Source organism: Diabrotica undecimpunctata, chromosome 1 (genome assembly GCF_040954645.1).
Source record: "Diabrotica undecimpunctata isolate CICGRU chromosome 1, icDiaUnde3, whole genome shotgun sequence".
Taxonomy (NCBI): Eukaryota; Metazoa; Arthropoda; class Insecta; order Coleoptera; family Chrysomelidae; genus Diabrotica; species Diabrotica undecimpunctata.
In genome coordinates this window covers 8,592,780-8,607,008 of record NC_092803.1, presented here as the reverse complement: position 1 = coordinate 8,607,008, position 14,229 = coordinate 8,592,780, and the positions used below count along the sequence as shown (strand labels likewise).

Here is a 14,229-nt window from a genome sequence, read left to right as displayed (position 1 = left end):
AGATGCAGATTTTGCTCAACAAAAAAAGAAGAAAAACGAACTAACGTTATATGTAGTTATTGTCAAGTAGCTTTATGACCAAAAAATGTTTTAAATAATTTCACACTGCTGTAGTTGAGACCTAAATTAGTTTTGTCCGCCATATATGCATTTTTGTATTATTTTATTAAATAAATTGTTTCACAAACTCTTCTTCATATTGCGCCGTCTTCTTTGGAAGGTAGGCGATCCAAATGGCAATTGTAGCTTTGAAAACTGCTGCATGAAAGATTGTGGATGAGCAGTTAAACCATCTCCTCAGGTCTTTCAGACACGAGCTGTGGCGTCTTCCAACTGATCTTTTGCTCCGCACTTTACCTTCCAATATGATTTGGAGTAATTCATATCTTTCACCTCTCAAAACATTTCACCAACTGTACAAGGGTAATTAATTTCCCACCTACAAACATTTTTTAAGGAACAACGGAAAAATAGTGAAATAGAATATGCAGTTAGAACCACAAAGATGCATAAAGCAACAGGTCCAGATGAAATTATTATAGAAGCAATAAAACTACTAGACGAGGAGAATATCGAAATCTTGGTAAAGCTGTTCAATAGAATTTATGATACTGGTTACATTCCGCAAGAATGGCTGCAGTCATCCTTTGTGATGATCCCAAAAACAGCTAATGCCACAAAATGCAATGAACACCGCTTAATCAGTTTAATGAGTCACCTGCTGAAACTCTTCCTTAGGATATTACACTCAAGAATGTACAAGATACTAGAAGAACTTAGCGGGTCAACACAATTCGGTTTTAAGGGAGGACTAGGAACAAGAGAGGCAATTTTATGTTTGAACACTTTAATACAAAACTGTTTAGATCAACGAAAAGATGTCCACCTCACCTTCATCGACTACGAGAAGGCATTTGACAATGTTAAACATGATATCATGATGGAACTACTACATAGGGCCAACATTGACCAGAAGGAGATCAGAATTATTCAGAATCTATACTGGAACCAAATGGCAAAGGTGAGGATTGATCAAGACCAATATACGGATGAATTTGAAATCCGGAAAGGTGTCCGCCAAGGCTGCATACTCTTTCCGATGCTTTTTAATTTATATGTTGAAAATATATTTGCGGAAGCATTAGAAGACACGGAATTAGGCATTAAGGTGAACGGCATACCAATTAGCAACCTACGCTATGCGGACGACACAGTGATTATAACTGATAAATTGGAAGATCAGCAGTTATTACTTGATAGGGTGAATAGCATAGGTAAAAAATATGGCCTCAAAATCAACATTTTGAAAACGACATATATGGTCATTAGCAGAAACCCTCCAGAAAACCCGATAATATGCATAGGTGACGATCGCATAAAACGCGTGAAAACTTTTAAATACCTTGGCACCACAATCAATGACCAATCGGATCCACAACAAGAGATAAAAACCCGAATACAAATGGCAAGACAAGCTTTTGTGAAATTCAGACCGCTCCTATGTAATCAAAACCTACATTTCGAAATACGCTACAGAATGGTCAAGTACTACATATGGTCCATCTTGCTTTATGGCATGGAAACGTGGACTTTGAAAAAAACATCTATCAACAAACTTGAAGCATTTGAAATGTGGTCATTAAGAAGAATGATGCGCATACCTTGGGTGGATAGAGTTCGAAACGATGACGCCCTTAAGAGAGCCGGCGTGGAAAGAGAACTCTTTAAATTAATTAAAAAACGCAAGATTGGTTACCTTGGGCACATATTGAGAGGAGCAAAATATGAAATACCACAGTTAATCCTACAAGGGAAGATCGAAGGTAGGAGAGGAGCCGGCCGCAAACAATTATCCTGGTTAAGGAATATTATAGAATGGACAGGAATACACAATACAGGCGAGCTGTTTCACGCCGCCAAGAACAGAATTCTAGTAATGAGATAGTCGCCTACGCACTTTGGTGTATGGCATGTTAAGAAGAAGAAGAAGGAAAAATAGTTCCCACCGATCCCGTTTCGACACGTTTCGATCACACTAAGTAACAAGAGTACTTACGGATCACAAAACTGCATTTTTGCAGAGGTAATTGTTGATAAACGAAAACACAAGGAACGAATCACAAAAAAAAAGGAAAGGAGAAGGACGACTACAAATGCGATAAGCACACAATCTTATAAAATTTTCATGTAGCAAAAAAAAAAAGAGTTAATGAATTTATAACGGAATTAAATCTAATATTGTGCAATTGATCCTGATATAGATATTCTCCACAAAATAAATTTTTATATTATTCCAAACTTAAAAAGAAAACATAAAACGATTAGAAGGTTGTCTTCTGTTATAAATAGTAATGACTGAAAAAGAATCAACTCCAATTTATCTTGCTTTTATAAATACCCTTTCAAGTGCATCAAGTAGTAACATCCTTCATCTTGTCGACCTAATAAATTATTAATAACGTTAATAGAACACAAGAAAATAGTGCTGATATTAATTTTAAAAACTGGTTCTTATCTTTATAAAAGATGTTATATATTTAAAGTGGAATAAAGAATATGTAAATTGTAAATCTGGTGGAGCCAGTATATTTTTTGTGTAAGTTGCTCCTGAGTTGCCCATTATAAAAATAGAATCAAAAACTGATTAATTTATACCATGATGTTATCGTAGAATTCTTTGATTGTAATGTAACCTGATGACGTTATGAGATATATAGAACTAAATAGACATTCAGCCAAGGAGTTTTATATTAAATAAATAAGCTCAAACTATATTTTTTTAAAAATTGCACTATATTTTTATAAAAAGCGGCATTTACAGAATTTCTAACGTATATCACATACCTGTCTCATGCTTTTCTATCCTGATAACTATCTTTATTCACGAGCCTTTCTTCTATGACTTCTATTATTTTCTGATAGTAATTTCCACCCTTTTATTGGTTTTCCTCTTTTCTATTGGTAAACTCTAGTTTAAAACAAGCCCTTATCCAAAAGAGCTACCGTGACAATAACATCAATAGGAGCATCCACAGACATCAATCTCCCACTCAATCTCAACCCAAAGACTCAGACCCTCATTATAAAAAAGCTTTTCTTCCTCACATCAAAGGTATCACTGACAAAATCGACAAAATTCTAAAATCAAGAGGAATAACGATATTAATTACCCCCCAACAAAAACTTTCATCCCTTGTCCGATCAATCAAAGAACATTCCAAAAAGAACAACATGGAATTTACGAAATTCCTTGTGCAGACTGCCCCCGATCCTATATAGGCCAAACAAATCGTATAATCCATAATAGGATTTATGAACATTCCATTTCTGTTCCCAATTTCGACTCAATTTCAGCTCTAGGTTAACACCATCTTTATACATGTCACAAAATTGATTTTAAAACTTCAAAACCATAGTCTCCATCCTCGAGGATGACGGAATACAGTTACCTTCGACTTGGAGACCTCTTATAAAGAAGATACCGTCTCCTCCACCCGTCAACCAAAATCTGACTGTCAGAACCCCCGCGCCATACCCCACGGTGGATATATTTTATATATACACATTAAATATGGTTAACTACTATCCAAACATTTGTGATTTTATCAAATTCTGTATATAAGTATACATTTTACATTTACGATCTCAATTCCCTATCTTAATCCCTCTTAAGGCCATCCCTTAACGAACATCAAGACTTTTGTGGCTTTTACACACCCAATTACGCAATATCTCGGTTATAAAACTATTCCTAACGAACATAAGCAAGCGGCAACATTCAGGAGTTACCTGCCATCTTTTCATAGACGGTAAATATGCCGGCTCACATAAAAACATACTCATAACAAAGTTATTAAAAGGTCTTGATAACGTATCAGCCAAAATTACACATCGCCTCTATTTCAACCACCCTTTTCTAATAAACAAGACGCAGTAGGCAACAAAAGTCTAGTGTGGCGCGTGAGGATGGTACAGGGGACTCTGTGAAACACAGGAATAATTGGAAAACATGTTAGATGCATCTTGTAAGTGTAGAATTAAATAATGGAAGCTTAAATAATAAGATTACTGTATTTGTATTTGTTTCCATCATTTTCCTCGTGAAATTTCACTTTGTGTTTTTATCTCATCTACTATAACATTCCTAATTAAGCTTCCAAAATAATTAAGTTTCTTGATAATTTCAATGAACAAGTTTTTAACGCTTTTTGAACTCACATTTTCATGATTAAGGCTTTTGACGACCTTAAGCGGACGTGAGATATTGTGTAATCTTTTGTAAAATATACGAATATAAGGTATGTATTTCTATTCTATTTTCTTCGACCACTCGTCTAAAGACAAATACATTGTTTGGACATGATCTGTCGTCTCGAAAACCATCTTCTTTCACTGCGTCTCCTTTTAATACCCAGTTTACTATATTCAAAAATATCAAAAATAGCTCAAAAAGTTTTTTGAAAAATAGCAATAAATGTTTATAATGGAACTATGATTAAACTGTTAAAAATTATTGTTCTTTAAATATTTAACTTGACAGTTATTATAATACTAAGGTTACTTTATTAACTGGCACTAATAGGCCTCCCCCAAATCAATCCAGTGTTTTCTATTTTGCGCCACGTGCTTCCAGTTGTATCCTCCGATCTTCTGAGTGTTATCAGCCCATCTCATTTGTGGACTTCCTCTGCTTTTCTTTCCTAACCATGATCTCCATTGTTGTATTTCGTGGTTCCATCTTTTATTCTTCAGTCGGGCATTGTGTCCTGCCAAGTTCCATTTTAATTTGAAGCAGGTTCTCCTGCGTCTTTTACTTTGGTTTTGCTTTTAATCTATTTGTTTGTTTTTTTATCTATAAGTCTCACCCCTAACATTGATCTGTCCATCGCTCTTTGTGCCTTTACTATTTTATCCATATTAGACTTGGTGAGTGTCCACGTCTGTGAACCATACGTAAGTATAGGGAGATACACTGATCTGTAAATCCTGGTTTTCAAATATTGTTCTATTTTAGTGCTTTTCAAGATCCAACTCAGTTTTCCAAATCCTGCTTACGTTAACCTTATTCTTCTGGTAATTGATTTTCTTTGTTAACTTTTATTATCTATCCCAGGTAGATGTATTCGCTTACTGTTTCTAAATTTATGTCGTTCAACGTTATTTCTCTAATGTTCGGTGTATTTTTGTTTTTTCATAGACCTACTTTTTCCGAAGCTTGAAATAGTTGCGTCATCATGGTCTGTAGTTCTTCGAAACTTGTAGCGAATATTAGAATCTCATCAGCGTATCTCAAATGACTCGGTTTTCTTCATTAACATTTATTCCTTTATCTGCCCAGTTAATGTCTTTGAACACGTGTAACGATGCGCTGATCGTTTAACAGTTCGAACCGTGGGAGTGTCAATATTTGCGCATCCACTTCTACAACGTGACGAAGTAGTGGGATTCAAACGGCTATTTAAGGCGTGTGAATAGCGGAATTAGACAGTCTCGTAGCTAGCGCTCTAGGCTCCCTGACTCGCCGGTGTAGTGAACCAGCGGGCCATTCTGGACAGAGATAGTTCCGTATTGAGGATCATACTCTGTCCCTAACCAAGCGGAACCCATCGGTATTGCGTATTGAGCATTACCGTGGATCTGCACAGAACCAACCGGGACAGAGATTTCCGTATTGAGGATCATACTCTGTCCTTAGCCAAGCGGAACCCGTCGGCATTGTGTATTGAACATTGCCGTGGGTCTGCACAGCTAAATATTTTGTTTGCGAGTATATTCGGAGCTTTCGCTGAATTGAAGCGAAAGCGAAAATATTAGTAGTACTAATTAATTTCTTTTCTTTTATAGACGTTTGCCGGGGAATTCATTCATCGCGGGACCCAGACGGAAACGTAGAATTCATTTTATTTTTGTTTTATAAGTATACAACGTAGAATTCCTTTTTTTTAGTTTTTATTTATTGTATATATATACTTAATAGATTTATTTTTATTTCAAACCTGTGTTTTACTGAGTCTGTCGCCCCGAAAGAGCTACCCATCACACACGTAGTCCAGTTCAAGTGTGAATAGCTTTGGTGAGATAACATCTCCCTGGCGAACTCCTCTGTTGATTGATATAGCTTTGGTTTTCGCATCTATTTGTATTTTTATTGTAGCTTTCTTGTAAATATTATGTATGAGCAATCTGTATCAGGAATCTATCCTGCAGTTGTTCATAGCTCTCTCTATTGCCCAAAGTTCTATGGAGTTAAATGCCTTTTCATAATCAACGAAGACAATGTATAAGTTCAAGTGATATTCATTGGCTTTCTCTATTAGCGTTCTGACCGTAAGAAGATGATCCGCTGTACTGTAACCTTTTCGGAATCCTGCCTGCTCTAATCTGTTACTTATTACTCTCATAAACAGTTTGTACATTCGGGACAGCAAGGAGATTGGCCTATAGTTCTTCAGATCTCCTCTGTCTCCTTTTTTGAAGAGAAATATTGTCAAACTTTCATTCAAATCATCTGGGACCTATCCTCTGTGAAGAAGACATTCGTTAAAAAAATTTTTCAATTCTTCGAGAACAATTTCACTTATTGTTCTTTAGTTGTGCCATAGCTTGTTTTATTTCGAAGGATTCTGTGTTAAGGAGTATTTCCCAGTTGACATTCGTTATCTCTCTCTTAAGATCTTTTAGTAACTTTTAGGATTTCGTTCTTTTCTCTTATTTCTTTTCCATCTTTATCCTTCAATGAAATTATTATAGGCTTTCCTTATTTGTTTAATCTTAACCATTTCAGGCCTCGGTTCTTTTCTATTATTTTTTCTACCTTGTTTTCATTGTAGTGTACCTACTCCCTTCTTTCTAAGTTTATTCAATTCTTTGAAACTATCGGTATTTCGCTTTCCTTTGCTTAGAAATGTGCGTCTCTTTTCCATCAACCGTTTTGTTCCATCACTTATTCTGTCTTCTTTATTTTTGGTTTTCTTTGCAACAGTCAGTCCTGCTTTCAAGAGCTTTCGTTGCATTTCTTTATTAATTGTGTTTATGTCGGAATATTCTTGTTGATAATCTTCTACAAATTCTTTCCACAAGACTTCTCTATACTTATTTCCCGTCTGTCGCATTTTACTTTGATCTATCTGATTATAATAATTATGTGGCCTGTTTCTACTAGTTTTCGTCTGTTTAACAAGAATCCTTACTCTTAAAAGGCGATGATCGCTGCCAGTTGTGAATTGATTGAGAGCAGTTATATCTTGAAAAATGTCTTAGTTCCCACACAAGAAGTAAGTTAGTATTATATTAATAAGGAATTTAAAAAAAAATCCAAACACGAGGAAAAAATCATATAAAAAAATACGTTACTCTCCACAGTTACTTTGATAAAATATTCATCGACGCCACTGAACTGCACCATATCGAGCATATCTCATGATTAGAGGGAGCATGATAATCCACATCTCATAAATAGTTAGGGAGAAAGTTATTTTACGTCAGGCAGGTTGCTTATACACAGCGTTAGAGCGAGCTTGATCATATATATAGCTGGTGTAGTAGTTTGACGACTTCTTGTAAGTATAACATCTTCAGCTACGAGGAGACTTTGGAAGTTTGATAAATAAACTCCTCTTTAAGTAGATATAAGGACGATTGACAAAAATCCTTAATTAGAAATTAAGTCTACGTAGAAGAGTAGTCAGGAAATTTCGTATGAGATAAACTGGGTAGCTTAGGTATATACGATATAGGGTAAATGGTAGAATATAAGATATTATATCTTAATAATTTCTTATTTAAAAGTTAAAAGGGAAAATCCCAGTGGTTATCTGTATACCATAACAATGAAGTTAAAGTTTCCTTTGAGAAATGGTAGAAAATTTTTATTAAAATTTAAAAATTATCCAAAATGGATTTATAAATTTTCAGAACGTTTTCCCAGCTCGAAAAGTGACCTTATGCCCTGAGTGGCAACAACCAACTCTTGTTGTGAGAGTTGGTGGTTGCCAATCAGGGCATAACGTCCCTTTTTCGAAATAGGAAATTGTACTTTCCATAATAATTATAAAGGTCCTAAGTGCAATCTGAGTAATTGAAAATCATTGAATAAGAACAGGCTTGTTTTCCCTCTTTTTGTATTTATTGCTATTTTTCAGCAAAGGTAATATATCAAACCATGTTTACTAAGTCGTAAATTATAGAAAATTCAATTACCGCTATTTTATTTCATTACACCTTGCTCCAAAACAAAACTTTGACCTATTTGAGGGGGATGAATTATTATTACTGAGGTTATCATAGAACTTTTTCTACAAAATTCGGAATATCACCTCTCACATCCATATCAAAACAAATCCCCCTTGGTCTACATAATATAGCAGTACTAATGAGGAGGATGTGCTTACAGAAAAATGGAAAACTGAAATATCTTAGTCATTCCAGGAGAGATAACAAAAATATCATATACTAGCAAAGTAACAAAATTCAGAATATCACCTCTCACATCCATATCAAAACAGATCCCCCTTGGTCTACATAATATAACAGTACTAATGAGGAGGATGTGCTTACAGAAAAATGGAAAACTGAAATATCTTCCTAAGTCATTCCAGGAAAGATAACAAATATCTTAAACTAGCAAAGTATCCTTTAAGGAAAGGTGAATAGTACAATTTGTCTAGTGAGTAGAAGAAACTCATGGATGAAAAACCCTTGCAAGTGGTTTAATGAGAATAGAAGTAGATGATGAAATGATACTGTACATCTACCACATTTATTTCAAAAATGGTACCGTTCACTTATTTTTTTACTTTTTCGTGCCATAAATCATCGAGGATGCACTGTGATGGACAAAGTCTGTATCGTATCGGTATTGGTATAGTTCTAAATTGTAGTTGCCATTGCAAGTAACTGTTAGATAATCGTCAAGTAATCGAATCATAACATTTTTTTAAGCTCTTCTCTCTATTCGAATTGTCGAATATATTCCCCTCCTAATTCTCGCCATTCATCTCTGTTGTTTGTGGACGTTTCCATATTGGACCTGCAGTTCTTTTAATATCGTCGCTCCAGCGCATTTGCGATCTTCATCGTGGTCTTTTGGCTTCATATGGCCGCCAATTCCCGATTTCTTTATTCCATCGGCCATCCTTAAGACGTTCGTTATATCCAGCCCATTTCCATTTCAGTTTAGCTGCCTCTTCGACAGCATCTTTTACTTTTGTTCTATTACGAATGTCTGCATTGATTTTATAGTCTTTGAGCGAGATGCCCAGCATCTGTCGTTCCATAGCTCTCTGAGTTTTTCTGATCTTCTCCATGTTTATTTTAGTGAATGTCCAGGTTTGAGCTCCATATGTAAGTACAGGTAGAATACAGGAATTAAAGACTTTGGTTCGCTGTCTTTGAGGTATATTTTTATTTTTAGAACATATTATGAGAGTCTTCCGAATGCTGCCCATCCCATTTTTATACGTCTGCTTATTTCGGTAGTCTGATTTTCTTTGCTTACATTGGTATTTTGACCCAGATATGTCTATTCATCTACGTGTTCTATCTCTGTCCCTTGGATGTTTATTATAGGTTTGTCATCTTTGGCTGACATTAGTTTAGTTTTGCTGAAATTCATTTTCAGTCCTTTTTTTAGGGATTCTGTGTGTTGCTCTTCAATCATCGTATTCAGTGCATTCCACGTGTCGGCTATTAGCACTGCATCATCTGCGTATCTAGGACGGTTCAAATATCTTCCTTTAATAGAGATTCCCTTATTTTCCCAGTCTATTGACTTAAAGATATCTTCTAGTGTAGCTGTAAATAATTTTGTAGATATTGTGTCTCCTTGTCTTACGCCTCGGTTGATTTTTACTGGTCTTGTTTCGATTCCATTACCAAACGTCACTATCATTTCAGCCTGTTCGTAAATATTATGTATTAATATTCTGTACCTGGAGTCGGTAAGGTTGTTGACTAATGCTTCTTCGTTAATCGTTAGTCTTTTCTATTAGGATTTTCAAAGTATATAGATTGTCACAGGTGTTGTACCCTTTTCTAAATCCGGCTTGTTCTACTGGTTGATATAGGTCAAATTTAATTGTTAACCTGTTTGTAATAATCTTTGTCAAAGTTTTGTTTTTAATCTTTGTAAAAGTTGTGAAAGAAGTGAAATTGGTCGATAATTTTTCAGGTCTGTGGTGTCTCCATTTTTGTGTATTAGTATTGTTTTAGCAGTATTTCATTATTTGGGTATGTTGCCTTCGAATATACATTTATTAAATAGTATTTTTAGATATGTGATGGCTTCTTCTCCGCCTTTCTTCAGCATTTCTGCTAGGATTCCATCGCTTCCAGGAGCTGTATTAATTTTTATTTCTTTTACTGCCCTTTCTATTTCTTCGTGGCTTATTTCGGGCATCACTTCTGAGTTGACATTTGTTATCTGCCTTTTTAAGTTCTGGATTGAGGAGTTAGGGGATCGTTTCTGGAACGATACAGATCGGCGTAGAACTTTTCAATTGAGTTTGCTATATCAGATTTACTTTTTTCTAGTTGTCCTTGTTAATTTTTTCTTTTTTTTCTCTTTCCTAGTTTCGCTTTTCCTAGTTTTTCTCTATGACTTGTTCTATACGGTCATCTTGATGTTTTTTAATGTCCTTTTTATTTGTTGTTTTGTCTCAGAAGATCTTTTCTTTCTTTCTCAGCAAATCATAACATGCTTCACAGAAAAATAAAGAAAATTAGCTCTAGTTCATCTAATATTCTTCAAAAAATCGTGAAAGTTTATTAATATGTAAGAACAAAATTATTATAAAACGAAACGGGAACTGTTTACCAAAACTCAGAAACTGGAAGAAACCTATTGGCCACCCCCCGTAGTCGTAAAGTCCGGGTAGTATCTTCGCATTAGGGGAAGTATATGTTCATATTGCACGCGTAATATGTACAAATAAGAGCATGAAACGTCAAGCGGAGTTGTAAGGGGTGCAAACTTTTCCCTTAAACTTACACGACAAGAAAAGGAATGTGTTGGTTATATGATGTCTTCTACTTACCTCGCAGCTTGATTGGTTGATATTGCTCAAGTTCAGCCTGTAGACGCGGTCCCTGCAACAAAAAAATGAATGAGTATATCAGAGCAAGGTAGTTTTAGGTGAAAAAGTTATGAATCACCAGAAAGTTTGGGAGAGGTTTATGGATATTTTATAAGTATGGTTTCTAAGATGGGATTTGACTTTATCACTGGCAATCTGGTTAATATTTAATGCCATCTAGACGAAAACTTTTTAAATATTTATAGTTTAAGTAAAACTAGCAAAGCTAAATTGGAAATTCTTTATATTAGATGCAGGAAATTTATTTAATCAAAACTTTAATCGCAAGCTGTTGTAACGTTCGTCGATTTCTAATTATAATTTCAACATCAATAGTCTTTTATAATCACTAATAGTTAGACAATCCATGTTACCTGCAAAGGAATTTCAACTGTATAAATATAATGAGCCTAGGAGACTCATCAGACTTCGATCTTCTTCTTCCTTCTTTTACGTAGGCTTTAAAACCTGTTTTTTTTTCAATATTCATCATCATTGGTTCTACAACCCATGGTGGGTCTTGGCCTGTTCAAGGATAAGTCTCCATTATCTCCTATTCTTCGCCTTGGCTTCGTCAGTTTCGTACTCCCCAAGTCTTCCTCCACCTGATCCTTAAATCGTGCTCGGGGTCTGCCTCTCCTTCTCACTCCATCTATTCTTTGGTTATAAATATGTTTTGGCGACTCCATCTCATTCATTCTCTCTATGTGACCTAACCACCGCAGCCGGTTTAGTTTGATGGACCTAATAATATCAGGTTTGTCATACAGGCGGTAAAGTTCGAAATTATAGCGTCTACGCCATAATCCGCCCTCCTGTACTCCTCCATAGATATGCCGGAGGATTTTACGTTCAAAGCAACTTAAACGTTCTTCATCGCTCTTTGTCATCGTCCATGTTTCCGACGCGTAGGTGAGGATGGGCTTGATATTAGCCTACTAAATTGTTTAAATTATCGCACCATCTTTTTCTTCGCCTGCCAATACTTCTTCGTCCATTTAGTGACTTATCTCTTGCTATTCGTACTATCTTATCCTTTGCCATTCTACTATGTGTTCGTTCCACTTCTTTTTTTGTTTTGTCACCCATTTATTTAGGTCTTTTATATTGCATGCTCTTCTTACGTTTTGGCTTCTATCCCTATCCAACAGACTTTTTCCTGATATTCGTCGGAGTATTTTCATCTCTGTTGTATCTAGTAGTCGACTCGTTTTAGAAATGTCAGGTCTTGTCTCCGCCATGTATGTTAGTATAGGTCTATTTGCTGCTTTATAGATTCTTGTTTTTGTGTGTCATTGTGTCATTAAAAGATCCCGCCGCTTTACTTGCTTTTAAGCTTTGTTGTCGTACTTCTTCAACATCTCCGTAACTAGTTATATTTATTCCCAGATATCTAAACCTTACTTCCTGCTGTATTATTTTCCCATTAATTTCTATTTTACATCGTAGTGGGTATTTAGATGTTGTCATACATTTGGTGTTTTTCTGCTACTATTATCATATTGTATTTCTTGACTGTTATATTAAATATATGTATGTGTTAATCTTTGAAGCTCGTCTTCTGTCTCGGCGATTAATGCGTCGCCGTCTGCATAACTTAATATTTGGATTTTTTTTTTGTCCATTCTGTAACCATGACCTTTACGTACTGCTTGTATGATTTTGGATTTGTTGGTTTTCCATTTATCTTTGCCTGTATTCGATTATGGATATTGATTGCTGTTTCTTTTATACAGTAGGTATAAGACGTCTTCGACTTCGATCCATAGAGTCAAATTAAACGGATGGCGGGTTAGCTTGTGACAAAAAGAATTTATTTCAATTTAAGAAGATTTATTAAGTTTGGTTTTTAATTTATTAGAAGGTTGAAAAAGTGTATTTTGGTTTGGTTTTTTATTTGGTAAAATCTATAAGCAACCCGGTAAGATATAATATTAAGATTAATAAACATCCAGTTTAAAATCTCCTTTTATAAAATATACGCAACAGCCAAAAATTAAAATGTTTTATTATATCATGCTTTGTGTTTATTTCAGAGATAATCTATTATTTCCTATTTATTGAATTCATATGTTTCTTGCCGAAACTCAGATAATTGTTTTAATTTATTCAAGGTCGCAGTAAATTACACAATTCATTAACGTTTTTATTTGACTAAACCAATTTTTTATCCAAACCTTTATTTTTATAAAAAATTAAAAACCTTGGGTTTTTCTTTTCCTCACTTTCTTCTTTTTTCCTAACGAAAACAGAAAGTAATGTTGAAATTTTACAACGTTAAAGAAGTTTCGCTGGTGAGGACGCTAGGAATAATTTAGGCAACTTTTCACGATAAAACCATTATTTCCACAAACACAACTTACACTAAACTGATTGGATTCCCACAGGGAAGAGCCACTAATATTTTTATGCAACTTAATTTATATTTTTCTAAAAAAATTAATGGGAAAATTCCAGTAGTTGGCTGTATACCATCGTTTAAAAAAACATACAGAAGTTAAAACACTTCACGATTGTATTTAGGTATATAAAATAAACATGTAGTTAAAACTTTTTAAAACTTATACAAGTGTCGTCAAAATTTATACAGTAGCAGCATAACGTTTTCGATCTAATCAGATCATCTTCTCAAGTACTGCCTTATGTACTTGAAGCTAACAATAAAATTAGATTTCTATGACATCCATATATGGGTTACATCTTTCCAAACTTAAATTATGTGTTGCCTCTAGGTCGATGACAATGGATAAATTAATACTTGAGGAGCTACATGTCTCTCTGCTCGGTTTTTAACACGCCGTTCTTGTCAGTTAAGACGACACAGACCAACTGGCTGAGGTGACAGGAATATAATTTAAGAAGACAGCTAAACATGACAAAGTATTGGTGTGTTCCGCGACTAATGTAATTATTAAAAATTATAAAAATTTTTTAATGTTTTTATAATAATACCTAGTATCTTGTTAATGAACCTTTAATTAAGATTGAATCTGTTTAAATGATAGAAATTTTATTTCCCTTTAAATCTGCAAATCTCTATTATTGAAAAAACAACAAGTCAGTTATTAAGTTAGTGGAGTTAATGTTTGAGGTTGAATCTATGACATCATAAGTGGTTTGAAAATTGATAGATATGGAAAATGAGAGACATTGATGT

At 34.7% G+C, this 14,229-nt stretch overlaps 1 protein-coding gene across 1 annotated transcript in view; it reads right to left on the bottom strand.

Moving 5' to 3' along the window:
• Sema2a (Semaphorin 2a) overlaps window positions 1-14,229 on the bottom strand; it is a 1,119,544-nt gene that overhangs the window by 352,881 nt on the left and 752,434 nt on the right. Inside the window, exon 3 of the mRNA XM_072536254.1 lies at window positions 11,034-11,085. Coding sequence (XP_072392355.1) covers window positions 11,034-11,085 — 52 coding nt within the window. The remainder of the gene's footprint in view (window positions 1-11,033; window positions 11,086-14,229) is intronic.